The sequence below is a fragment of the Peromyscus leucopus genome, chromosome 11 (assembly GCF_004664715.2).
Source record: "Peromyscus leucopus breed LL Stock chromosome 11, UCI_PerLeu_2.1, whole genome shotgun sequence".
Taxonomy (NCBI): domain Eukaryota; kingdom Metazoa; phylum Chordata; class Mammalia; order Rodentia; family Cricetidae; genus Peromyscus; species Peromyscus leucopus.
In genome coordinates this window covers 66160415-66187213 of record NC_051072.1, presented here as the reverse complement: position 1 = coordinate 66187213, position 26799 = coordinate 66160415, and the positions used below count along the sequence as shown (strand labels likewise).

The following is a 26799-nucleotide window of genomic DNA, read 5'->3' as shown; positions in this document are numbered from 1 at the left end:
TCATCAGCACAGAGATGCTCCTTCCAAATACTTTCTGTGGGTAGAACTTCAGGAAATACAAGATGTATTACAAAAGTTGAGAAAGCATCTGGTAAAATGGGAAAGAAACTTGCAAACACTCTAAAACATGCACCAGAACACAGTCTTCTGTAACATTACCACTTCATAGTCCAAACTAGTAAGGATACAATGTCCTTCCTTCATTTCCCCAAAGGACACAAATTCCTTACACCAGTACGCAATGTGACTTTATACAATACATGCATGAAAATGCTTGTAGATATCTCAAAATCACATTTGTTTAGGTTGCAACTTACATATATCACCAAGGATTTTGTTTTGTAAAAGGAAATACAAGAAAGGAGTCAAATCTGTCCATCTGTCACTTCAGCGAAGTTACATTAGCATTCCCTAGTAACCGGATAACTATTTCCCTTTCTTGGCTTTTACCAACATGTAACATTTTACAAAACTTAAGAAAATTACCAGAGTCATTTCTTTCAAATTGCTGAAAGGGCAAAGGAGGCTATTTGGAACTATGCTGATGTACATGGCTTGCTAAAATTATGCTCAAATTGCTAATTCTGCATAATGATAAATATAAGTTGCAGTATACTATGAACAACATCATTGAAGTTATAATGAAACAGAAATCAGTATTATTTTAAAAGGTTTGAAGAACACATCTTTATTTGCAGTTTGTATCACAAAAACAAAGTTGAAATACACAAATATTCACTTATGATGCCATTTAAAAAAAAAACAGCTTTGGGCCGGGCAGTGGTGGCACACGCCTTTAATCCCAACACTCGGGAGGCAGAGGCAGGCAGATCTCTGTGAGTTTGAGGCCAGCCTGGGCTACCAAGTGAGTTCCAAGAAAAGCGCAAAGCTACACAAGAGAAACCCTGTCTCGAAAAACCAAAAAAAAAAAAAAACAGCTTTTGTATATCTTAGTAATCTTCCAACATTTTTCAAATAAGAGTAGAAATAGAATATGAACACCATATTCTAATTTTTTTCAAACTACTATATTTTTAAACTTCTAAACATAATCAATCTAAATACACATTTCTTTATTTTTATTTTTGGTATTTCTGGAGAAACCCCACCAAGGGGCCTCATATATGCTAGACAAGCACACACTGGGCTACAGCTTAAGGCCTCAAAACATTACATCTAGCATAAATTTCTTAAATTAAAATATTGTAGTTCAATTCATTTAAAGACTACAAATTACAAATAAACAGCAATAAAATTGTACTGCTAAATCTAAACACAAAAATTTATTAAAATGAATTATTTGTGGGCAGTCAGGAATTATAAGGCAAAACACTAGAAAGATTTTTAAATCCATATTAAGTATTTTAATACAAAAGGACTTAGTCATCACTACTTTAGTAGGCTGTCTTTGATTGTTTTCTTGTTCAACACCTAGGAAAACTGATGGTCATGAGAAGAATACTCAAAGAGTTAAGAGGAGCTCAAAGTATACAATCAGACATTGCCCGAGATCACTTAACAGGTTACATGTACATAATCCACATGGACAAACACAGACTCCTAGAGATGCCCTCTGTGCATCACAGAGAGCTTCCTTCAGAGCACATCTGTACTGCAGACAGAGGGAGAGCTTTGCAGTTATTGACATGCTTTATGGGTAGTGTCAATGACAAGGTTTCTAGAGTCATGGTGGGCAAACTTTCCAAAATCCCCAAACCTGACACTACTTCAAAAACACTGAGAATTTCAAGAAGTGCACAAAAAGCAAGAAGACAGGCAGGTCAACGACTGTCTGTGTTGAGAGGGGTCGAATATTCTTACTAAAAGATTGAAGCTAAAGAGATATGGGAATAAAGACACCGTTCCGTGATGAAGGGCAAAATAAAATGCACAGAAGAGGAAACCAGTGAAAAAGCTCCCTCCAACACTGCCCCATGTAACACTCAGCATCTCATGCTACTCCATAAGCATCTGCTTTGGAAATCATCTATTGGCAGAAACACAGTTTAAGGCTTGCCATTCAATTTTCTAAGCTCTAATGAAAATGAAGGAGATGGTTCTGCCTCTTTCAGGAAGACTCCCAAGATCCAAAGCCACTGAAATTGCCTCCTGAGAAAAGGAACTTCTTATGTCGGAGGTGACCTTCACAAGGCAGCACTCAAAAAACAGCCATGGGAAAAGGAAAAACAGACCTAGGAGGCCTTTGCCTTCCAAATCTGGCAAATGACTGGAGGGAACCCTGAGACATGTTCTGATATCCAAATACAAACATTTCATGGGATCCTGAACCACCTTCTGTGGTGATATATTGTGTACCCTAAAAACTTTGCCTGAGGATCAGAGGACAGAACAAGCCACTAGATTAAACATAGAAGCCAAATAGTAGTGGCACACACCTTTAATCTTAGCACTTGGGAGGCAGAGATCCATCCATATATCTGTGAGTTCAAAACTACCCTGGACTACATGAGATTGATTCCATCTAAGAGAGAAACAGAGCCAGGCAGTGGTGGCACACATCTTTAATCCCAGCATTTAGGAGTCACACACCCATAATCCCAGCATTTGAGATCTCATGCCTTTGCTTGGGAAGCACACATACCTTTAATGCCAGCACTAGAGAGGTTGAGACAGGAAGTGATAGAGGAGACAGGAACTAAAGGCTTTTCAGCAGAAGTGTCCCTTTCAGCTAGAGGCTCCTTCAGGCTGAGGAGCTGGTGAGGTAAGAAGTGGTGGCTGTGGCTTGCTCTGTCTCTCTGATCTTTCAGCATTTACCCCAATATCTGACTCAGGGTTTTTTTGAAAGACCAATTTAGCAATTTGTGTTACAACCTTCCATATCTTGTTGAGGCATGCATGATCTCACCTGCCAGGGTCTATACAACACTGGAAAAATCATCCAATATGAATCCACACAGCCACCCAAAGCCAGAGGAGAGAGGAGAGAGAGAGAGAGAGAGAGAGAGAGAGAGAGAGAGAGAGAGAGAGAGAGAGAGAGAGAGAGAGAGGAGAGTTTATTTTGAAGGTCATTTTAAAAATAAAGTTGAAGACAATCTAAAGAGGAATGCAGATTTTTCTCATTAAATAAGTATGGTGAATAAATGAAAATGTAGGAACTCTGCTCTGTCCACTGCAACTCTAGCAATAAATTCTAGTTCCTGGAGGTTCTTATGGTTCTAAAATGGAGAGGAACCATGGCATTAATACAGTTCACATAAATCTACAGCCACAGCCAAAGTTTACTTTTCTTCCCCCAAAATCTGTTTTGATCTTCAAACTGTGTCTTGATTTTTTTTTTTGCTTTTTGTTTTCACAGTAAGAGTGTAGAAATTCAGTGGGATCTGTTGGCTTTCCTTGGCAAGTGTTGCAATTCCCTGTGCTCACACAGGCTCAACTGTCTGATCCAGGAAGGCAACAGGTGGAAAAGATGGCAGATCCTCTGTGTGTTCTGGTGACTTTCCTACAATCGTCACACCTTCTGTCTTCCTGGCGTTGTATGTGAGATCGAACTCACCATGAGTGTTCTACCACATGTCTGTCCCTCCAGCATCTGCTCTGACGTGCTGGTGGTCATGCCACAGGCCACCGAGTACCAGTCCGCACCGATGCTGTCACTGTCTACCTAAGAGCCCTTGAGTCCAGGAGACCAGTCTCAGAGTGAGGATTTTCTGACTGGATTTAATTACTAATTTGGTTTAATTACTAATTCCTCTTCATTGTATTTGTTGAAGACTTGTGCCTGTCAGAACCAAAATGACCACAATATGCTTTCAGAAGAAACTCATTCAGCCCCCAAAGAATAGAGGTCTGGGGTCTGCAGATTCTCTGAGATGCTACGGTAGCCACCAGCAGATGCTGCTCCTTCAGGGGTCTTCCACCCACCATTCCTACCACTACTAAAGCAGTCACAGAATAAGCTTGCAGGACATAATTGTCTGACAGTTTAAAAACACCGTCAGTAGATGCTGGGTACTATGTACTATACCTACGTACTCTTTAATACATATTTCAATTAAATCGTCTGGAATTTTATACACTGTATTCTGGTTGTATTTGCCCCCTTCCTCCAGATCCTCCCAGATCCACCCCCATCCCTTGCCCACCCAGCTTTGTGTCCTCTTTAAAAATAAAAAAAATCCAGCAGGGCATGGAGGCACATGACTTCAACACCAGAATCAGGAGGCAGAATCAGGTGGAACCTTAGGAGTTCAAGTCCAGCCTGGTCTACAGAATGAGTTCCAAGATGGCCAATGCTACATTGCAAGACTTTGTCTCATTACACACACACACACACACACACACACACACACACACACACACACGCCATTCTGTGGCCACTAGAACGTGTTCCACCTCGCAGGGGACACAGCCATAAAGAAAACTGGTCCATCCTCTCCTCCTCATGCTGGTGCTTTATCTGACTTCAGCTTATGCAGCAGGACTTGTGCAAGCTGCCACAACCACTGTGAACTGATACTGTGCACTGCACCACTGAATACTTGTGCATGCTGTCACAACCACTGTGAACTGATATCTGCAACCGCCCCGCTGAGTCCAGAACACACTTTTGTTTTAGTTATTCACTAGCTCGGGCTCTTACAATCTTTCTGTCCTCTCTTCCACAATAATACCTGGGCCACAGGAGAAAGGAGTGCTTCACAGATGCCCCTTTAGAGCTGAGCATTCAGCAATCTCTTCCTCTGTTCACCAGTAGCAAATCTCTATATTAACCACCATCTACCGCAAAAAGGGGCTTCTCTGATGAGGGCTGAGAGATGCACTAATCCATGGGTCTAAGAATTCACTAGGAGTTCATTTAGTACTTTAGCAGAGTAATCGTGGTAGCGTCTCCCCTGGGAGCAATGACGCTTGTGTAACTATTGGGTGACTATTGAAGTGTTTCTCTCCTGGGCTCTTCTGCACCGTCTCCTGTCTCACAGTCTTCCTCTCCAGCACCTTGGCCTGCTGCTCCACATTGCTCCACCCTGATACTGTGCCTTTCCTCCCAGTCCATGATGTTGATGAAAATCAAACTTCCGATTCTCTTATTTGTTTGTTTTTGTTTTTTGTTTTTTTTTTTCGAGACAGAGTTTCTCTGTGTAGCTTTGTGCCTTTCCTGGATCTCACTCTGTAGACCAGGCTGGCCTCGAACTCACAGAGATCCACCTGCCTCTGCCTCCCAAGTGCTGGGATGAAAGGCGTGTGCCACCGCCGCCCAGCCCAACTTCCATTTCTAATAGGAGGTAGAGCAAAGGTCTCGTCCCGATTTCCTTCTTTCAAATAGTTAGGAGTCCTGCAACTAAAGTCGCTTCAAATGTTCACAATTTCCTACACTGTCAGGTTCTGTGGCAGACACAAATCTAGACAAAACAGTCTCTGTTGAGGAGTTTCCCTGCTGAGGAACACAGGCTTTGAGTTCCAGTATAGGAGAGGGGAAGTTCTACCACTGATCTCAGGTGCTGTCGCTTGATTTCAGGGTGTCAGGGCCTACAGTCGGACTGCCACTAAAATTAGGAAATAATGAGGGTAGATCTGACACACAGGTAACACTCCATGAACTTGTCACCATTACTAATGATTCCTACACTACAAATAACTTTTGATAGCAAGTTTTCTTTACAGTAGATTTATGACAATTTATTAGTCACTTTTATTCATTATTTGAGTGACAAGATGCAATTCTAAACCAACAGGAAATATAAAGGGTGTCAGAAAAGGGATCATAGTTTTGGATGAGTTCGGCAAGCTTGCACGTTGGAAGCACACAGTACAGAGACAACGGGGCACACTAGTGCACATCGGGTTTCCAGGACGGCCACTAACTGGCTCCTTGGCCCTGTCAAGTCACTTAATCTGTGTCTGGCTTTGTGATTCCTCTGAAGAGATCCGAATATATGAGCCATGTCATTTCATATCTTAAGTCCTTAAATCAGAATTATTTTCAGATACAAACATTGGATTCAAACTATGTGGTGAAGTACATAATGAGGTAATGTTTCATTAATTTCAAAACAGGCTTATTCAGAGATACCACCCTTGTAATATCTGAATCAAATGAAAAGTAGAACACACAGAATACTAAAGATGCAGGGAAATTCTAGTGTTTAAAACAATGAACACTGTATCAAGCTTTCTTGTATGATACTCTGTTCATAAAACATAGAAAACTACAAAACTGAGTCTAAAATATTCAGAAATTACAAATATTTTCACAGAAATTTGGTGTTTCACTGTTTAATAATAATAGGTACCCAAAATATACACACTACACCTGCCAAAAGCTATACTAATCAGTTCACAGCTTACAGTTCACTGACTCCTCCCAAAGAACTCTGTAAAGTATGGAATGTTTTGTGATTTAGCAGATGAGAAAGCCAGGCATTCCGGCTTTGAGGCTCACAGCACTCCCTGCAATGGAGAACAGTGAGCTAGGTCACAGCGTGTGTGAGGCTCCCACACCACTTAAGCAATGCACACCACATGGTCTTCTGTGCTGCACAGATTAAAAACACAGTTCAACAAAAGAAGAAAGAAAAAACAGGAGCTTCAGAACACAAGACAAAAAAAAATTGACATCTGTGGGAACAAGAAAGAATGTGTCCAACCACACAAGGGACCCACCTTCATGGCCTATGACGGACCTCGAGGCTGTCTGAAAGCTGACAATCCCCGCCACATTGTCATTGGCCAAGATGTTCACCGTCACAGTGTCAGAGCTGGGCAGAATTCTGCTTCCACCTTCCGTGTGCACCAAACGAACGAGGAGACTCTCGTCATCTTCCGGCTCAGGGTCATCCAAAATTGTTAAAACGGCCGTCTTTTTGGTTTCACCTATAAGAAAGTTAATGGAGTTAAAAGTTAAATCAGTCAAATGCCAACCTGAAAGGCCAAAAGTAACTTCTAATTTTAGAAGATAAGTAAAAACGTGTTAATCACAGGCGTCCAGTTCTGTGGGCAGCACTGTCAGCACCACAGCAAACCGAGAGTGTGCTCGGTTACCTGTGTTCTTACATGGAAAGCACTGTCAAGTCTCTACATGGACAGACTGTGGAGGACATGGAGCCGTGGAAAAGTCAATGGGGAGAACCGTTCCAAAGAGTCACAGTTCACTCCCTGGTCTTTGTCAGAAACAATGGTCTACCTGGGGAAAGAGTGCTGAGGCCATGTTCAGGAGTTCCCTGAAGGAAACGTAACCACATTCCTCTTGTGCCATTACGGGGAATCGTTTTATCCATCCCAATGTCTCTCTTGAAGGCCCCCAGTGCATATGGAATGGCGGTCAAACTGGGCCCCAGAGGAAGGGCAAGTTCTGAGCAAAAACACCAGCCAGAGCACGGTGACTTTGGGGTGGACAGCTGAGATGGCACCGTCGTGTATTAGTTTCCATGTGGCAAGGACTCATGGAAACAAAGGAGAAATGTAACAAAAAGCCAGAGTCCAGTGAGGATGCAGTATTTGACACACGGTTCTGTTAGGAGAGAACGTGCCAGGAGATGTCCTGAAACATGCCTGCTTCTGCTGCTCACGAAGGAGATCTGTTTAGTTCCTGTCCATGTTCAGGAAAGAGGATGAAAAGGAGCGCTCCCAGGGCATTTCCATCAGTACTTCAGGCCCGAGACTGCCTCAGGAGGGCACTTTAGCTTTTGTTTTATTCCTTATGGTTCTGGGCGTTGAACCAAGGACCTTGGTTTGAGACAACATATTACCCAACCATCTAAGTTAGCTACAAAAAAAAGTCTATTTTGTGCAAAGCTAAAGTTATAATTTAATGTAATAGTAAATTTAAGTCAATGTAATAATAATTTATATAATGGTGCTGCTTTATATGACATGGTCATTTATATTTATCTAAGCCATGAGAAAATTTAGTCGATAACTTATTATCTTTACCGATCTTATTACATTTTTGTTATTCACTTTCAAACAGGGGAAAATGTCACCAATTACCAGCCTCCCTCCCTCCAGCATGCATTCAAGATTCAGCTACCTGTCTAACCCCCAAACAGTTTCATGAGTAATGTTTTCTAGCATTTTATTCTTGTTTCATTTTCATTTTTGAGTAGTCTATCTCCTGGAGCCCAGCATTGATTGCCTCCGACTCAGAACATACTGTAGATGGTGGTAAATCCTGGGCCCTCCTGCTCCTGACTCTGTCAACTGAGTGCTAGGGTTAGACAGGTATGTACTGCCATAGCTGGTTCATGGGGTGCTCGCGAGCACATCCAGGGCGTCATGAACGACAGACAAACGTTCCACTAACTGAGCTGCATTTCCAGCCAGGTTTATGACATTTTAAAATTGTATTCTCAAACAATGTTTATTAGATATTTTAAGTCCATTACATATATAGTTACTGGTTTCAAAAATATGTGTGCATTAAAATATAAATAGAGGCAATGAATTGCTCTGAGACATAGAATTGCTAATAATTTAAAACTTTTATCCAGTGTATAGTCTGAGGTTCTCATGAGTATGCATAACTTTTTCAAATAAGAAAGGGAAAAAAAAAAACACTTAAAAACTATGGTATATCTTACTGTTCAACTCAAGATCTTAAAAAAAAATATCCTTAATAAACTTACCTTTACTATACTGAGTTAAACTAGGAACTTCCCAAATTTTAAATATCATAAATCAACTATTGCTAAGATCGAGTAAGTGAAGATGATTGACATTTGACTCTGTTGGCTGCATTTCATACATCACTTATGAAAAATTCCATGGCACTCTTGCACTCTTGTACAAGTTTAAGAACACTGTAGCAAATTAATTTATGACAATGATCAGTTTAAAATAAGCACAACTGTCAAACTTCAGACTATTTTTACTTAAAGATTTTCTGTTCTGTACTGCCTTATCTAGTGCATTTGAAAATGTTATATTCTCAGGTAGCACTGCTTCTTTAACACATTTAGTTGTAGGTACACAGCTCACTCCTGGAACTTTCCTTGTAAAATTAGAACCTGCCTTGTGAGCATATAAAAGCCATTGTCATCATGCATAAAGGGATTACATTCATATATTCCCTAAACATCTTCTTTAAAAATTAAAAGCATACATATATAGGGCCTGTTAGTCTATGTCTGCTAGGATAATCATTTGTAAGTTGAATCACTATTGTTTCCAAAACCACATTGCATCTCTATATGAATACGAATACAAGGTAAATAAAATATTTATGAACATTAGCATAATACTGACTCTGATGACTTTACCAAGAAACGCTAAAATCCACTTATCCACGACTCACCTTCTGCAAAAGTAAGAATGTCTCCAGCACCTATAAAATCTAGACCTTCAGTAGCTGATCCACCAACAACACGCCATTCAACAGTCACCTGCCCCAAGCTGCCTCCTGTCCTGTGGATGACCAGCTCCACGGAGGTCTGTGCCTGCTCCTGCACTTCCACACACAAGCCGTCTTCCGAGGTATTGGGACTAACACTGTAGATAATGAAGATTCCAAAGGCATCGCCGTTCAGTGCTATGACCACCGCTGAAGTATTCGGCTGCCCTATGGTTGGTTGGTTTTTAAAACTGTCTGTGATGTTCATGAGGTGGACTTCAAGGAGAGAAATTAGGAAGCGTTCATCCTTCTCTGGAACATCATCAGGAAGTACAGAAACAGTGAGATTTGCAAACTCATCACCTTCAAGCATCAGGGCCCACTGCCTTGTCAGAGGCTCATAGTCACTACCAGCCACTGCCTGGCCACTAAAAAGTGACGCCACCCTGGTCACGTTCTTCTTGTAGGTCCAGAAGTCTGAGCTGTTCACAGTGAAGCTGGCCCATGATGTCATCCAAAAGCACTGAGGACCGTCAGTCGCACTGACAACTGAAAACGCTGAACAAGCATGTTCTTTGAGACACAGCGTGGCACAGGTGTCCTGTGCCTCGTCCAGTGAAGAGACATTCAGCGGAGTTCTCCAGAGGGGTTCGGGCATCCCTTGAGTTGGCAATTCATAGTAGGACAACACATCTTCACCTTCTTCAATGGCAAGGGCCACTACATCAATATCAGAAGTGCTGTAGAACAACAAGAGGCGGCCAAAGCATCCTCCGCTGAGATGGGGGACAACGGAAAAACAGTTAGGCACTCGCTCTAGTCCGTGAGCAGCCCACAGAGAAGAACAACAGGGATTGGGGCTTTGACAAGCTTTCTTGGCAATATTTTAAACACTAGTACTAACACAACCAATTTCTAAATTATGTTTGTCTTTCCCAACGTTTCATTTTCTAGTGTCAACTATGCTGGCTAGTTTTCAACTAAATAGTGCTTACTTTTAATCATGCTATGAAAATATTTTGCAAGGTAGGCAAGTTGTAGACATTTCAGAATTTCCAGACATAATTATAAAACCTTAATTATTATATTCCACTGAAAAAAATACCAATGACAGCAAAATGAAGATATTTAGAGAACTGTAACTATTTTGCTACAGGTCCCTAAACCTTCCATGTGCTATTTCTGAAGCAGGTCAGTGAACATTATGCTCCCTACAAAAGAAATGCATGAAAAACAGACCATAAAAGTCCAGCCTTCATGCAAGATCTGAGCTTAAAAACAACCTGTATTCAAGTTCTAATTAGAACATACTACATAGTAAAGCAATAGATTTGTGTAACTAGAAAGCAAATGGTGTAAAAACTATCTCTATCTCATTAACAGTACTTCTAATAAATATGATTAAGTCTATCAGTACACATAATCCAACTAACATAATAATGTATGGCATGTTACAATGGAAAAAGTAAGAATGTAATTTTTCAGTCTCAGCAGGATCCTTCCCCGACCAACATTCCCACAGACACAGCAGCCAACTCAAGTACCTTCTCCTGACAGTTATGTTAGCGTAGGCACTTCTTTCCAGAGGCTCGTGGACACGGTAAACTGACTGAACAAAGGCTACTGAACCGTAAGGGTCATCATTGGCAGGAATAACAATATTTGCCACTCGATCTAACCAATTGTACCTCCATCAGATGCATCAATTAGTTGCACTTGGATAACCTAAAAACATAGTGAAAACTTCCTTAACAGCATCCCAGTTCTGAAATTCAAATATAAATGATTCAGAAAAACATCAAACACATCCTTATAGAAATAAAATACAATGAAATATAAATAACAGCACCCAGTTCTGAAATCCAAATTTGAATGATTCAGGAAAACATCAAACACACTCATATAAGAACAAAATACAATAAAATATAAATGACCCCAAAAATCCTGCCCCAACTATACCCAGAAGCCCACATACAACAAAATACTACACGATCAACTTTTAATAGTAGAGCACAACAATACATAAGAATTACAGGCTGTTCCAATCACCTAGTATTGGCTTAGATAGTCATGGGAGTCATTTTTTAAATCCTGCTTATCATTGTTATAATAGACTTTCATAACCCATGCCTTTCTTATTGAGAAGAACTACTGCATATCCATTTCACTAAGTAAATCTGTTCTGGGTTTCCCCCACCATATCTTAAATAATAATTATCAGCAAAACTTTAAAAAATCACGACACCATCTAAGTTTCAAAAGAAGGAAAGAAAATATATCACATGTATTAATGCATCATTAATATTTTTAAAGTGAATAATGGCATAATTAGCCAATAAAGTAAATGTTATAGACTTCATATGCTGTTAAATGGAACTGTTATTAAAAGGACTATGAAATCTAGATTTTAATAATATTTGAACTTCATAAAATTATCTATGACAATATGTTAGTGATTAATAAAGTTATTCTTATTTGTCATATTGCATGCTCATCATGAGAAATCCCAGGAAAATGGACCTAGCATGCTTGTTATAATAGCAGAAGAACAGTAGGAGTGAATGTGTGGAACATCAAAAGCTACACTTGGTTGCAACTGGCTCACACTCAGATGGGAACAGGATACAAGTCAGAATTATATGAAACAAATGTCACACAATTAGGATATGCATACACACATAATCACTTAGGAAACGTTTTTCTAAAACACACCATACTTGCCCACACACAAAAACAATCTTAACATGGCAAGCTGGCCTGTGCACCATGCATTCCTAAATTGTTCCTGCTTCTGCGTTTTGTAAGAAACGCCTTTAGACTAGCGTTCTGTGAAATCCCTCCAGAAATCACTCGTTTGTCAACCTCACAGCAGCATTTATCTGTTCTAGGCACTACATAAGACAAGGCACAACGAACAACGTCATTCTATACTAGTTAGTCCTCTCACCTCTTCAATCTCCGGAACGTCGTCAGCCAGGACCTCTAACAACAAGGTTTGAATGGTTTCCCCAGGGGCAAAGGTCACATTACCTGAGACAACTCGCAGGTCGCCAGTAGCAAGCTGTCCATTAATGGTGGCAACCCACTGAACAGTAACATTGCCGAGTGTCCCAGAATTTCGAATTACTGGCAGGCTTACCCTCACTGAGTTAAACTCAGGTTCCTCTACAATAAATTTAGTATTCTGAAAACCTGAAGGGCAGACAGAATGATTGTTTTTAGATACAAATTGAAACTGTGACAAACAAAAGCCAAGCTGGGACCTCTGAGAGCGGGCGCTCTCCCCTTAGGCACCATGAGCCGGTCCGGCAATGTTCTGTGGTGCAAGATGAACAGGACTGCTCCTATTTCCCAGTCACCTTGCATTGTGACACAAGCAGATCATGGATGTCTGCAGGGGTCAGGTTTTTGCCCAGCATGAGTTGAATAAACCCAGTGAGTGCTGTAGCTAATGTAGGGCCAGCCTGGGCAACAAAAGCAGTGACTATTTTGCTTCCTGGCTGACATTATGCAGGAGAAGGGGCTCGATTTCACCAATCTTTTTCTCACTTATACAGAAAGTTACACAACCCAAATATGAGTGGAAACTTCATTAGTTAATTATTTTAAAGCATTATATAAAAGCAAAAGCTGGGCTTGATAGTCCATGCTTACCATCCCAGCATTAAGGAGGCTAATAAGGAAAGTCTCAAGTTCTAAGACAACCCATTTATCACAGGTAGCAAGACATTGTCACCCAAAGCTCAGAAAAAAAAATTTGCAGAACACATCTAGGAGCCAGACATGACACAAATCAAACAGGTTATGACTATCTCTGTGCTTACAGGTGACTGATTTCATTTCCTAGGTAACCACTAACCTATGTCAGGAATCTTATGTATAAGTAATAACACTACATACACACACACACAACACACACACATGCACACACACAAGCACGCACTCAAGCACACACAAGAGAAAAAAAACACCTCACTCAAATCTGTCTTAAATAAAGAAAAGGTCATTTTCAGTGGCTTAGGGAATGAAAGAAATAAATGAATTGGTCTGATTACCAAACAATCCGTAAGGGTCATCAGAAGCCGCTATAGTAATGACCGCCTCTGTTAAAGTCCCCAGTCGGGCGCCTCCTGTTGTCTCATTCAGCAGTTGCACAAGAAACGATTCCTCCAGCTCGGGGTAGATGTCATCAATAATATATACTGGCACCGCTTTACTGGTTTCCCCTTCCAGCAAGACCACATCTGATGAAGCTATGCTATAATCTTCGCCTGCAAAGACAAAAAGATGAATGTGAAAGCTCACTTCAGAAGAAACACTCCTCATGCCTTCACCTGTGACGGTAAATGCCAACGCTTCCTTTACAACAAGCATTCCATACACCAGGTAAGCACTTGGTCAAACCTCATGGACATACTTGGAGAGATATTTTTGGAGGATGTTAGCTACATTCATTTGAAAAAGAAAAGTTTTACTTTTCACACTAGGAAAGTATGCATTTGATAACAAACATCTCCTGTGTTTTCATGTTCATTCCTTCACTTTCATGAAGATGTGTGTCCACACACACCTAAGTATAACAACATTTTTCTGAGAAATTCATAATGTATGTATAAAAACATACGAAAAGCAAGACAAAGAGAAAGTGAGGATTCTTTATTTCAAGTTTTTTAAAGATATGCTCAGTGCTGTCAGAAGAAAACAGAACTGGAATTGTGGTCTCAGTGGGAAGACACTGTCGTCATCCAGATGCTACAGGTGAGCAGCCTCACTGACACAGCTGGGTTGAATCAGCTGCTGAGGACCGCCTGGGGTGGGGAAAGGAGGGAAACTGCCACCTAGAGGCTCATTTCTCCCCGCACTCATCACCGCTCCCTGTCATGAAGGAGTCTGCCTAAGGCGGCCACACATTCCAGAGGGATGCTCACCACATTCTGTGCACACACAAAATGAGCCTGGTGTGTTATTTTTCAGGCAATAATAATGTCCAGATGATTTATCTTTAAGCACTAGAAAGGGCCTAACAGGTGCTCTCAGGCAAATCACTCTGTATAAGCTGGGATGCCGTTCCTAAAAAGGCAGTGGTCTAACTTTTCTATTCAGCAATGACATCATTTTCCTTATACATAAAATCATTAATTCTAAGCACTGTCTTGTCCATGCTCTTTGTAAATAAATGAACAAGGAAGATAATGGGTTCCAGAGAGAACATAACTGACGAGCCCTGAGAGCTTTTTCTCACTTCTTCCTGCGTGTCTCAGCACTTATCTGCACATGACCACCTTTCAGAAACACTAAGTCATGGGGTCTTAGTCTGTCCTTCCTTAGTTTACCCATTTCTTGCTCTCCAGAGCTTTTCAATTTGCATATACTTTGACTATCAGTTTTCATGAACTCAAAAATTCAGTGTCACAGATATGTAAATGATGCATATTTGTATCTAAAAAGGCTTAAGTATTGGGAGCCAAGGGTGCAGCTCAGTTGGTAGAATGCTTGCCTACCAAGCACAAGCACAGGATTTGATTTCCAGCAGTGCATAAACCCAATTTGGTGGTACACGCCTATTCTGTGAACACAGTAGCAAGAATCAGAAGGTCAAGGCCATCTGCACCTACATAGTGAGTTTGAAGATAGCTTTGGCTACATGAAACTCCATCTAAAGAAAAAGTCTCTGTGTGTGTGTGTGTGTGTGTCTGTGTGTGTGCGCGCGCACACACACACACACACACACACACACACACGCTTCCTTCTCTTTTTCTAACCATGTCTTTGAGATGCTGTTGCTCACAGACACATGCCACTCTGACACACTCCAGTGCCCCTTCCATGCCTTTCCTTACCAGCAGCTGCAGTCATTGGCACAGCTTTAAACTTAACAGAGACATCTGCAAATGCTCCTCCTGTTCGAGTCACGTTGATAATGGGTCCAACATGATTTTCTGCTACACGGACACTTGGTGCCGACAGCTGCACTGTTCCGAATGCATCATCGTTGGCAACAATAATGAGATGGGCCACGGTTTCTACCTTAGGCCCAAGGCGTGGGGAATGCGGGACTGGAAGACAGAATGCAAAGCAGCCAATTTCTAAGAACCTAACAGAATTCTCATTCTTTCTCCTATTTATGGTTTTAAAAGTTTAAATATCTATACCTGTCAGCCTTAATCTAGGCACTGAAAATACAAAAATAAAGTTAATAGGAAATCTCTGCTCTCTTTTAATTAACACATATTCTAGGGATTAAAAACATTATCAAAGGAACAGATAAGACTATAGGAATATTTTAATAAGCAGTAGACATTGATGATCCAAGTGTAATTAATCATCAACGAATATAACATTGATTGGATTCTAAGAGCCTACAGAATTACACTATCACAATTAGGTCTCTGCTGTGCCATTGGTAAAACAGAATTCCAACACAAAATTAAGCAGGAAACTACTAGACCCCAGAGCCTTAATCCAGCTACAGACAGCCTTCCCCTTCTGTGTGGCAGACGCTGGAACTCATTCCCCATCACACGCACTTGCATGCCTGCTCTCCGACCATCTTCTCTCCCTTCGCTTGCTTCTCCTAGCACTAGTAATCACTGTGCTGATTGCTTCTTTGAAACAAACTTTCTAAGCTTCCACGTAAGAATATGCACTATTTATCTTCCTGTATATGGCTTATGTCACTTATAATAACATCCTTCAATTCCATCTATTTTGTCCCAAATACAATTTCATTCTTTACTCGATTAATAATATCTTTATGCAAATGATAATATGTGCACGCTTTCTTTCTATCCATCTGCTGACATATTTGAATTGCATATATGCCTTAGTAGGGTTACTATTGTTAAGATGAAACACCATGACCAAAAACAACTTGGGGAGGTTTATTTGGCTTACATATCCTGAGTCACAGTTCACTGAGGGAAGCTAAAGCAGGAACAAACCAGTGGGAACCTGGAGGCAGGAGCTGGTGCAGAAGCCATGGAGGAGTTCTGTTTTAGGCTTGGTCCTCATGGCTTGCTCAGTTTGATTTCTTATAGAACCCAGGACCACCAGCCTAGCGATGGCACCATTCACAATGGGCTGGGCCCTCACCATTAATTACTAATTAAGAAAATGCACAACAGCCAGAACTTATGGAGGCATTTTCTTAGTTGAGGTTCTTTTCTCTCAGATGACTCTGGCTTGTGTCAAATTGACAGAAAACTAGCCAGCACAATATATTTGATACATTTGTATATATATAACTGACATATTTGGATTGCATGAATACATGCATATACACAGATATGTACACATATTTCTACAGATAAGGACCAAGGAGTTAATGAAATTACCTAAGATCTTATATTAGTACCTACCACACATAACTAAGAAACATACTACACTTACTTCCTTCTCAAAGGTTAAATTCTCAGCAAGCCATGTGTAATACCTAAAGTTATCCACAAGTGGGCACCCTATTCTGAATAGTCTTCTTACACTGCTCATATCCACAAAAACAGGACTACATTCATAGTGAAAACTTGCCAGACCTTACATTGGTTTTTGTCTATTGAAATCTGAGTCTGACTCTCCCTTCTGTCCCTCCCCCTCTCAATTCTGCACTTACTTGTCTACTCTTTAGCCTACATAACAACTGTTCTGTATTATTCCATAGAAGGTGTGCTGACTGTTTTTCCCATCCCAACAGGGCAAAGGTTCCCAGCATATGCCATTCCACCAATAAGCTCCATTACTGAATGCTTAAAATACAGCAAACACTGTATTACTCTTTACATATATTACCACATGTAATCCTTCCATATATATTATAAAAAAGAAATTACTTACTTTTCTATTATCTCCTAATTATACAAGGAAAATAGGGCTTTCAAAGATCATGTCCAACAACTTATTATTATACATCGGAACAAAGTTATCCAACCTCAACACAGCTCCAAGCCACTGTTACATGTGGTCATCCAAAGGGTTTTATTTCAATATCAATACACTATGAACTGCTTGAAAAAACAACATGTGCTTTATAATTGTTAGTTAATAAGACTAATTATTTAGTCTTTATTTTAACTTCTTTGCTAATATAGTTGATTCTAAATCTAGCTTAAAAGAAGAGCAGAGCTGATTCATGAAAAATTTTTAACCTGAATATTTAATGTTAGCATCTGTAAATTTCCTTCTGTAACCCTCACCTTATACAGTATTTACCCAGGTAAGGTGAGCACACTAACTGATAAGAGTTCTTAATTCATATGGCAGTTTATTAGAACATGCAGATCTTGGAACCTTACATCCTATCCTTGTAATTCCACAAATTCTCAGTTCTTACAGTCTAACAGCCCTTTCTCCTCACCTTGCACACATTTGCTAGTTAGGGAATCTGTCAGAAGTGTGCCAGTGTGAAAGAAGCTCACAATGTTGCCACAAGAACTACATATGGGCTTTGCACACTGATTGCAGAATAGTTTGAAGCAACAAAACAATGTGAGGATCAGTTACCTAATCATCACACCGAAGTTCTTAAAATGTACTTTGGGGATATGACTGTTTTTACAGTTTGATTTCTAAGGAAAAATACATGCCCCATTTCCAGTTGTCTTAACGAAAACCTTCTATAAATACTGTTTTCAAAGATAGCATTTGGAGCTAAGGAGACTGCCCAATAGTTAGAGCACTTGTGCTTCTCTTGCTGAAGACTTGAATTCGGTTCCAAGCACCCACACTGGGCAGCTCACAACTACCTGTAACTAAATTCCAGGGGATGGGATGCCCCATTCCAGCCTCCTTGGGTATCTGAACACATGTGGTACACACGCACACACTCAGGCATGCACACACAAACACATAAATAAAGAAAATTGTTTAAAGGTAGCTTTACTTACCTTTGATCTTACCTTTCCTGTAGAATTTTCTGCTATACAAAACTGTTTTTCATTTTCATAGTCTTACCTCTAATAATGATAACACACTAACAGATACTTACTTGGGCGATTCTGCACTCTCTCTACTAAAGTAGAATTGACTAGTTCAATGAACACAGATTCTGACCGTTCTGGTTCATCATCATCCAGGATTGAAATAGTTATTGTTGCCTCAGTCTGATTAGCTCTGAAAAGAGCCAGTCCGGATGCTGATATATAGTCTCCTCCTTGACTTGCTCTAGCTAAGTTAGGTGGAAAATAAGGTGGTTTTTCCATATCATCTATAGTTGCATATGAGATTACAACTTCTCCCATGAGGCCTTTCAACCTTATTATAGATAATGTGACATTGAGGGTTGCTTCTTCAACACTGATAGGTCTAGTTTTGTTAGAAAAAATGAACACCCCATAAGGATCATCACTGGCCAAAATTGTCAATGTGGCATTAGTTAGGACTCCCAGCGAGCCACTGGAGACGCTGAGGAGAGACACAGTGAGTGCCTTGTCCAGCTCTGGCTCTTCATCTGGCAATATCTCCACAGTGATGCCGGCAGTCCTCTGCCCAATCTTAAACGTGATGTTGCCAGAGGTGACCGCGAGATCCCCATCCAGGTCAGAGTCTATGTTCCAATGCAAAGTCACATGCGACAGAGCTCCCTGAGTCCGAGTAACCTAGGAAATATTTAAGAATTAAAAAAGGAGCTAGAAGACCGGCTTAAGAATTTTTTTAAGTACATAATAGTGCCAAAATGAATTTTAAGTTTTTATTAACTTGTTTTTTAACATTTATTTTCATTTTCTAAGTTCTCAAGGCTCTGTGATCATTGAAGGTAGGAGCCAAATGCTACCTTTCCCTGAACTCCTCAGGGCACCTTCCATATGGTGGGTGTACAAAAGAGACTATGGCAGAAACCCACAGACTAGACACACACAGTGTTCAACTTCCAAGTAAATCACAGCTGTTATCTGCTGCAAATTCATCATACATACCAACGACGACTCCAATGTGGCTGACTGTGTGCCATGTTTATGTGCACACACGAGATATTCTTTACACTGATATTCTCTACACTTACTGAAAAAGATGGAGCTTCCTCTGTAATCAGCGACATTTTTCTGAAAAGTTACTTTCGATGTATTTGACCCAAAGTACAACAAAGTGCATTTAGAAGAAATGCCTCAATATATTAAGAAAGAAAAGCTTAAAATTGTCCCAAAGAAACCCTAACTTGTTAGTCCTAATAATTTCACTTTTAATTAATTATCATTTTGAACTCAAAATAAAATGAGGCAATAATTTCATCAAAGTATGATCCTTTTTCATATTGTTGATCCTAAGTAGTTAATTATTCTTTCTAAAGTTATTCAATTAATTTCATAGCAGATTTATACAATTATTCCACACAGACAAAAAACATCTGTCACTAAGAGTGTAGAAGGATGTATTTGCACATCTTTCTTCATCAATCCATGAATAGTGGGGAAGCTGAGTGAGCTGTGAGCTCTGTTGAGTCAGTTAGTGATATAATCCTCCTCAGTCTCTGTAGAACTCAGAAGGCCAGGCACAAAACAAACATTATTAGTGGTCATTTTACTATCCACAAATCTTTGGGATTTCCTTTTCTTCTATATGAGGTGACACAGGACCACATGGCCACGCAATTCACTCACTGATATAAAATAAATCACTTCCTTCTCAACACCCACCTCCCCCAACCGTGGCTTTTATGAAGGTAAGTAACCCTTGGCTCCGGAAGTGACTGATGAATCAGGGTCCTTTTGCCAACTCGGGTTGGATATGCACCACAAAAGAACAACAATTCTTTTACAAATAACTTCCCATTCATTTGTTTGTTTGCTTGTTTGCTGGGGGGATGCCACAGTGAGGGTATAGAGAACAGGGGATGTCTTCGATGGGTTGGTTCTTTCCTACCCCCACGTGGGTCCCCAGTGTGAACTCAGGCTGTCAGGCTTCAGTGCCTTTAATTGCTGAGTCATCTAGCTCACCAGGGCCCAGAAGCAATATTTTTCTTGTGCTAAGACGCTGAGATTTTGAAGTGTTTGTTGCCATGGTCTATCTGAACTAATGCAGAAATTTAGGCGACAGAATTATAGCAAAGGTCCATCATGAAGGGTAATGACCTAAAAACCTCAGGTGGACTGAAAAGCTCTGGCATACCAAACCCACCAGTATCTACCTCTCCAGACAGGCGAGCAGACCAGAAGATGGACTCTTCCATCACCAAGTTTCCCTTTCCCTCCCCATAAAACTCCAAGAGCCCCACGCCACATGCTCATTGTCTCTGTTGTTCTGATTAAAGAAGGGCCTTCTGTTGTTCTGATTAAAAAGAATTCTGCCTCCTGAGATGTTTTCTTTTGTGTCCAATTTGCCTTGGTCAATCCAAGTATAATATATCATATTCTGTAAAAGGTAAGGAGCCCTCAAAATAACAAAATGAATTTACACATAAATGCAACCACACACTAACGCCAAATCACTGACTAGCAATCTGTATCCCTGTTACCTATAAGCTTGCTCTTAACCACCTACACAGAAAAAAAAAAAAAAAAAAAAAAGAAAAGAAAAAAGAAAAGGAAAAGCATGTCTTACTAGTACACTACATCATTTTAAGATTAGGAGGTGTCTTGGAAAGTACTCACATTCAATACTACAGTACTGAACCCATCCTCTGGTTCAGTTCCACTGACGAAGAGTGACTCAGGGCTGAATTCAAACACCCCATGAGCATGGTCGGAGGCAGCGATTGTCACCAGAATCTGGGAAGCCGCTCCTAGACTGGCTGTAGGAACAAATTCCCACAAACAGGAAAAAAACATCAATCACTATTTTACAAACCACCATAGAAGCCAATGAAGAACTCTTTGAAAGAAAATGTAAGGCTTTTCATTCATGAAGTACATTCTAATTTGTTCTAGGAAGAAGGGTGACACAAATGGCTGCCACACATCTTTGTGCTTTTATGACCTGGCTCTGCTTTGGCAACAAGCGCTGCCTGAGCACTTGGAGATGAGCAGGGAAAATTTGTTCTTCCTTTTCTTTCTCCGTGAAAGAACATTCTCCCACACAAAGCATATGAGGAAGGTCTCCCACGGCTCTGCTGACCTCTGAAGAACACAGGCCAAAACAGCTCTTACCTCACTGACACAGCAGTTTCCCCAGGATTTTAATGCATCCAAATGCAGAGTCTTGGCTTTCTAATGTGTGTTAACCATAAGCCTACTCTTCCATCACATTATTATAGATTAGTTTCCTTAGATCCCAAATGATCCATGCCTATATCGGAAAGGATTCTAAAGCCTAAAGGCTCATTCAACATGTGTGGGTTTTTTTTTTTTTATCACTATTAAGAAAATGTACAATCCTAAAAGCGACAGTCACAGACATGGCGTGATATACTGATGGGTGTTAGAACTGAAGGGGTAATGTGAGTAGCGTGCACTCTGGGACCAACATGCAAAACTTGACATTAGGAAAGAGAGTCTTTGAGGGTTAGAAGTGTGATCCTTCACCAGGCAGCTATTCTAAATATGCTCTGCATATATGATAAAAAAAAAAACTAGGGTAAAAAGCTGGAGGACCTTTGTATATGAATCTATGTATCTGAATTGTACATGAATTCAAAACAAACCTCTGTATAATGGTAATTAACTAGGAACTTATTTTCCCTTCATATCTGATTTTTCTCATTTATTTTGATCAACTGATATGTATAAAGACTCATGTTCCTTATTGTACAGAAAATAAGTGGGATGGATTAACTTGAAAATACAAATGTTCCATTGGTCAGTTTACAGGCATTCAAAGCCATGTAAAGCGTTTTCAACAATGATTTGTTTTTAATGGCATTCAAGCAAAGTTTCTCTCCATTCAGAATCAGCAAACCATGTCAGGTCCATGTGGTGAGGAGTGCCTGGCCATCAGAAACAGACAAGAATGTGTTTCTGTCTCTGTGGCTGAGAAGAAAATACTTCATCAAGCTGCCATGGTGGTTAAGGAGTTAAAACACAAAAGATCATCTAGTTACCAAAGATGACAGTAAGTGATTAGTACTGTTGCCTCTGAAATGAGAAGGTAAAATAAAAATACCAGTAAGGGACCTCGGGACAGCTGCTTACCGTGTGCACGAACAGGCGAGAAGAAGAAATCCACGTCCCCTTCGCCACTACCACTGCCTTCCACCCTAAAGAGTTCAGGCACTTGACAAGAGACACACAGAGAAAGCCACACAACACACAGCAACACGGGAGAAAATTAAGAGCACTTAAAACGTACCAAGTAAAGAAGAAAATGCAGTAACAACCACGCAAGGATGCTCACTCTTCCATAGACAACAGGTCATTTTGAATGATGATATGTAATATCATGTATAAAATTGCTAAATCTTTCTAGTTTGGGGAAGAATTCCAAGTAAATAGTAACTAATATTTTCCATGTCCAGTAATGTAAATAATTTTATCTGGAAATTTTCACCCTTTACAGTAATTTTAATCCATAGCATTTTAAATTTTTTATGATATTTGTGTATATAATCATATATTTAGACTTACACCTTGTCAATCACAATCAATTCAAAACTAGGGAAATGTATCTAACATTTCAAACCCCACCCCATTTACCATTCTCAAACTTAATTGCCCATTTGACACCGACATTGTGGGAAAAGTCCTAGATCATCAGGTGAAAAATTCAATTTTAACCCTGTCTATAAGGGATACCAGTTGTAAATGGTCAACAAAACACTTCCCTTCCTTGGTGTCTCAACTTTCTCACCTGCAAAAGGTGCTATGTTTTACAGAAATCTTACAAAGCTTAAAAAACATAATTAAAATAATACTGTAAAATAAATAATGCCAGGGGAATACAGGAGAACTATAACAAACATAAAGTATTTACACTTTGATATCTAATCCATCTTCTACTCCAACCATGATTTTTTAAAATATTTACAAAGAAAGTCAGGGCAATGATGACTAAAATGAAAAGGCAGAGTAAGGAAAGCAAGCCACATTTAATATCCTTGATGGACAGGCCCAGGTTAAGGTCTTCCTTGGTTTTTGTCCTTCCTCCAATAGAGACTGGAATATGCCAGGTATGAGAACTTATAGCACATGCATAACCTAAAGTCACCTCAGAGACAGAACGGATTGCCAGCCACTCTACAGTTCATAACTGCTCCCATACTGTCTAGAATTCATATGAAAGAAATGTGAAGTTCAATGCCATAAACACCTTGGTTAGTATCAAACAGCTATTAAGGTCATGGTTAGCATTCCCAATCAGCTTTAGAAGCTAAACGGTATGGCATAAGGAGTGCTCTCTTGACCCACAAAGAATTTAGCTCTGCAAACTGTTCCACTTATTACACAGTCCCTAACAATAAATATAGAGGAACATCAATGTCTAGACTACTTTTCCTCTTACCTTCAACTCACTACTTAAAATTTAGTTTATCTATCACTACTTCTTACTAGGAAACTTCAAATGAGAATTCATCACCAGTTAGAATATAACTGCCTAGTCTAAATGTCTGAGGAATGTTTCTACATAAACTCTTAAGTATCACTATGATGATAAATATCTCAGTTACATTTGATGATCAAGGAATGGGATGCAGTTCAGTGGTGAATCACTTCTCTGATATGCACAGGGCCTTGGAATTAATCCCAGAACTGCAAAATTTTGATGATTTTTTTAAAGAAAGAGTCTCCCTCTGTCCTGGGGGCCTGGAACCCAAACTCACAGAGATCCATCTGTCTATGCCTCCAAAGTGCTGGGGTTAAAGGTATGGGACATCATACTTGGCCCTTGATTTGTTATTAACCAATACTAGTAGCAGTCACTGACATTTTCTCTTTCTAGTGCCTACATAGTCATTGAGTTAAGTGATGTAAACAGTGACTTCAAATAGTACATGTTAATCTTTTCATTAACGAAACTGATGGCATGAGAAGCTGATGTGGCAATGTGAAGTTGAACAGTTTCACTTTACAACAGAAAATGTTGTCAATGCATTGAGTTTAAACTTCAAAGACCTTTGGTAAACAGTTTCTGATCATTAGAATTAAGAATCAGATATTACAGGCCTGTCTTCCCTATATTATCTCTCTGGACTGCTCTGCTCAATGCCTACATTATATCTGGAGTCAGCGCTAGTGGACCCATTAAGAAAATTCAAAAAGAAGGTCAATAATAGCCTTACAGTTTGGGGGTTAGCAAAGGAGAATGGCAGCAGTAATTTGGCATTGGGTGAAGCTGTTCTATGAGTTCTATAACTGTTCTATATGTTCTATAACTGGCACTGGTTAACAGCATCATGGTTGGCTGACAGGCAAATATTTGTTATTTATGTGTTACCGGTCTTACCTCCTCCACCCGAGTTTAACAACTCAACTTTAAAAGATTTTTCCAGTTCTGGGATGGAATTATCAGTGATGTTGACAAAAATATATTTATATCTTTCTCCTGGTTGAAATTCTACTGTGCCAGCAATACTCTGAAACACAAATGAGATTTATCCATCATATTACAATTATTCTTTGTGCAAAATTGCAAAATGAAAATATTTACTGTATACCAAATTGTCAAACCTCTAAGGGTTTGACTGAGCTTGTCTGTGCAGACCATGTCTTCTCTCACCACGCCCAGCCATCCACATCACAGAGAGCATGGCATTCGTGAAGTTCCTTTGACAGCTTGGGCCCTTCCCAACACCGACCGATGCCTAAAACCTTATCATATTACCAGTGTCCTCCTGCTTCATCTACATTGTCCCCCTAAACTTTGGAATTCAGCATAAAGCTCTGATTATCCAGCCTATTTCACAGCCACCCCTCACAGATCACAGGCCCTGCCACTTTCTAAACATAGACTTCAATAGATAACCAGTCATGTAACCCTTCTCGTTGGCAACTGGTAGCCAGTTTACCTTGGACGTGGCCCTGATAAGCTGTCCATGTTTCAGAGGGTGGCCTACACTTATGCACATGCTTGCAGCACTAAATAGACTCAATGGGTTAAAACAATCATAGGAAGTTGGGAGAGAAAAATGTGGAGGTGATTCGGGTGAGCCAGGAGGGAGCCGGGGTGTATTTGATCAAATACATTATACTCATATTTGAAATTCTCAAACAAATGAACAAACAATGAAAACACAGAACTCCAAGCAGCTGAATGGAAAGACTTAGGAGGTGGGTATTACTTGCCACTTGGTTAGTAGAATTAAGAATAATCATAACAGCAATCATTGAGAACAATGATATTTAAAATTCAGCTGTTTCTTCTCCATACATGATCCCTCCTGGCACCTTTCCTTATATATGTATTTTAAATTTATTTTTTGATAATAAAGACCATGATAAGAAGTAATGAAGGCAAACATTATCAAGTCATCAACGCTAAGTAAATAAGTAGTTAAAAGGGGTGTTTTCACAACCAGAACTTCAACGCCCTCTGAAAATACTGATATGTCTCCACGGACACACTTCCTATCTATCACAAAGGACTGCATAGGTTTCCTGTTTTGTTTCATTTATTATGGAAAGTGATAATGAAATTGGAAATTGTGGTTATTTCATCTACGCAGAAACTAAAGATTGTTAACATGAGCACCCACATACTGCTTTAAGAAAATGCAAAGAACACTTTAAACCAAGAAGACACACATTGAGGAATGTTATACACCAGCCTCATTAAAGATACAACAGGTGCTGGAGAAAAAAATTCATTTCCTAAGAAGAGTTTTTAGAAGACTAAATCTATGAATTAACTGGACTAGAGCTGAAATTAATGGAATTCATTTAGCCAAGACTTGTATGACTCAGGAGGAAGAGTAGATATGAAACAAGAAACTAACACTGAAAGCTTAAAAGAAAGAATTATCTGGGAAACAATAAATATTGAAGTATGCATTATCTTTTTTGAGGATTCCCAAGAAGAAATTCTAACTATGTTCTTACTCAAAATACTGTTGTCAACCTTACGAACGGGTAATGGTAATTGAATGTTACTACATATGTGCCATGCCCAGTGTACGACACACAAACTGATGTCGTTCATCTCCAGAGTGGTCCTGCGCAATGAAGACATCATAACTTCATAGAGGAAGAAATTAAGAGTAGGGAACCTGACTCTCCACCATCACACATGGAGAGGTCAAGCCAAACCCTGGGTCTGTACATTTCTAGATCCTTAGTTTCATACTAAAGTGCCATATTGCTTCTCCTTTGGGAAAAAAAATGGCAAAATTGAAAAAAAAAAAAAACATGTACACATAATATCTTTGTAATTTTGATTTTATCTCATGGACCTTCTTCAGGAGTTTGAAATAGTTAAGAATCATCTTTTAATGCACCCGACCCAAAGCTACGCCATTATAACAAACTCCACATGGAAACTCAGGAGAGTCACACCGCATGGAAGCTACCTCGGTGTCACGGTCCATTGCAGTCAATTGTCAACTTACACAAGCTGAAAAGCTCCTAAGACAACCAGTGCCCTTTCTCTTGTTTGATGGGTTCCTTATGCAATGCAAGACACTTCCAACCCTCCGTGAGGGCTGTGTTCAGATTCAATAT

At 39.9% G+C, this 26799-nt stretch overlaps 1 protein-coding gene across 1 annotated transcript in view; it reads right to left on the bottom strand.

Annotated features, from left to right (window-relative positions):
* The window catches only part of Adgrv1 (adhesion G protein-coupled receptor V1), a 508750-nt gene that overhangs the window by 420097 nt on the left and 61854 nt on the right, over nt 1–26799 (bottom strand). Inside the window, 11 exon segments of the mRNA XM_037209551.1 lie at nt 6622–6831; nt 9251–10062; nt 10831–10963; nt 10966–11011; nt 12234–12478; nt 13342–13557; nt 15127–15342; nt 18267–18876; nt 20866–21005; nt 22342–22422; nt 24590–24719. Of these exon segments, the coding sequence (XP_037065446.1) occupies nt 6622–6831; nt 9251–10062; nt 10831–10963; nt 10966–11011; nt 12234–12478; nt 13342–13557; nt 15127–15342; nt 18267–18876; nt 20866–21005; nt 22342–22422; nt 24590–24719 (2839 nt within the window).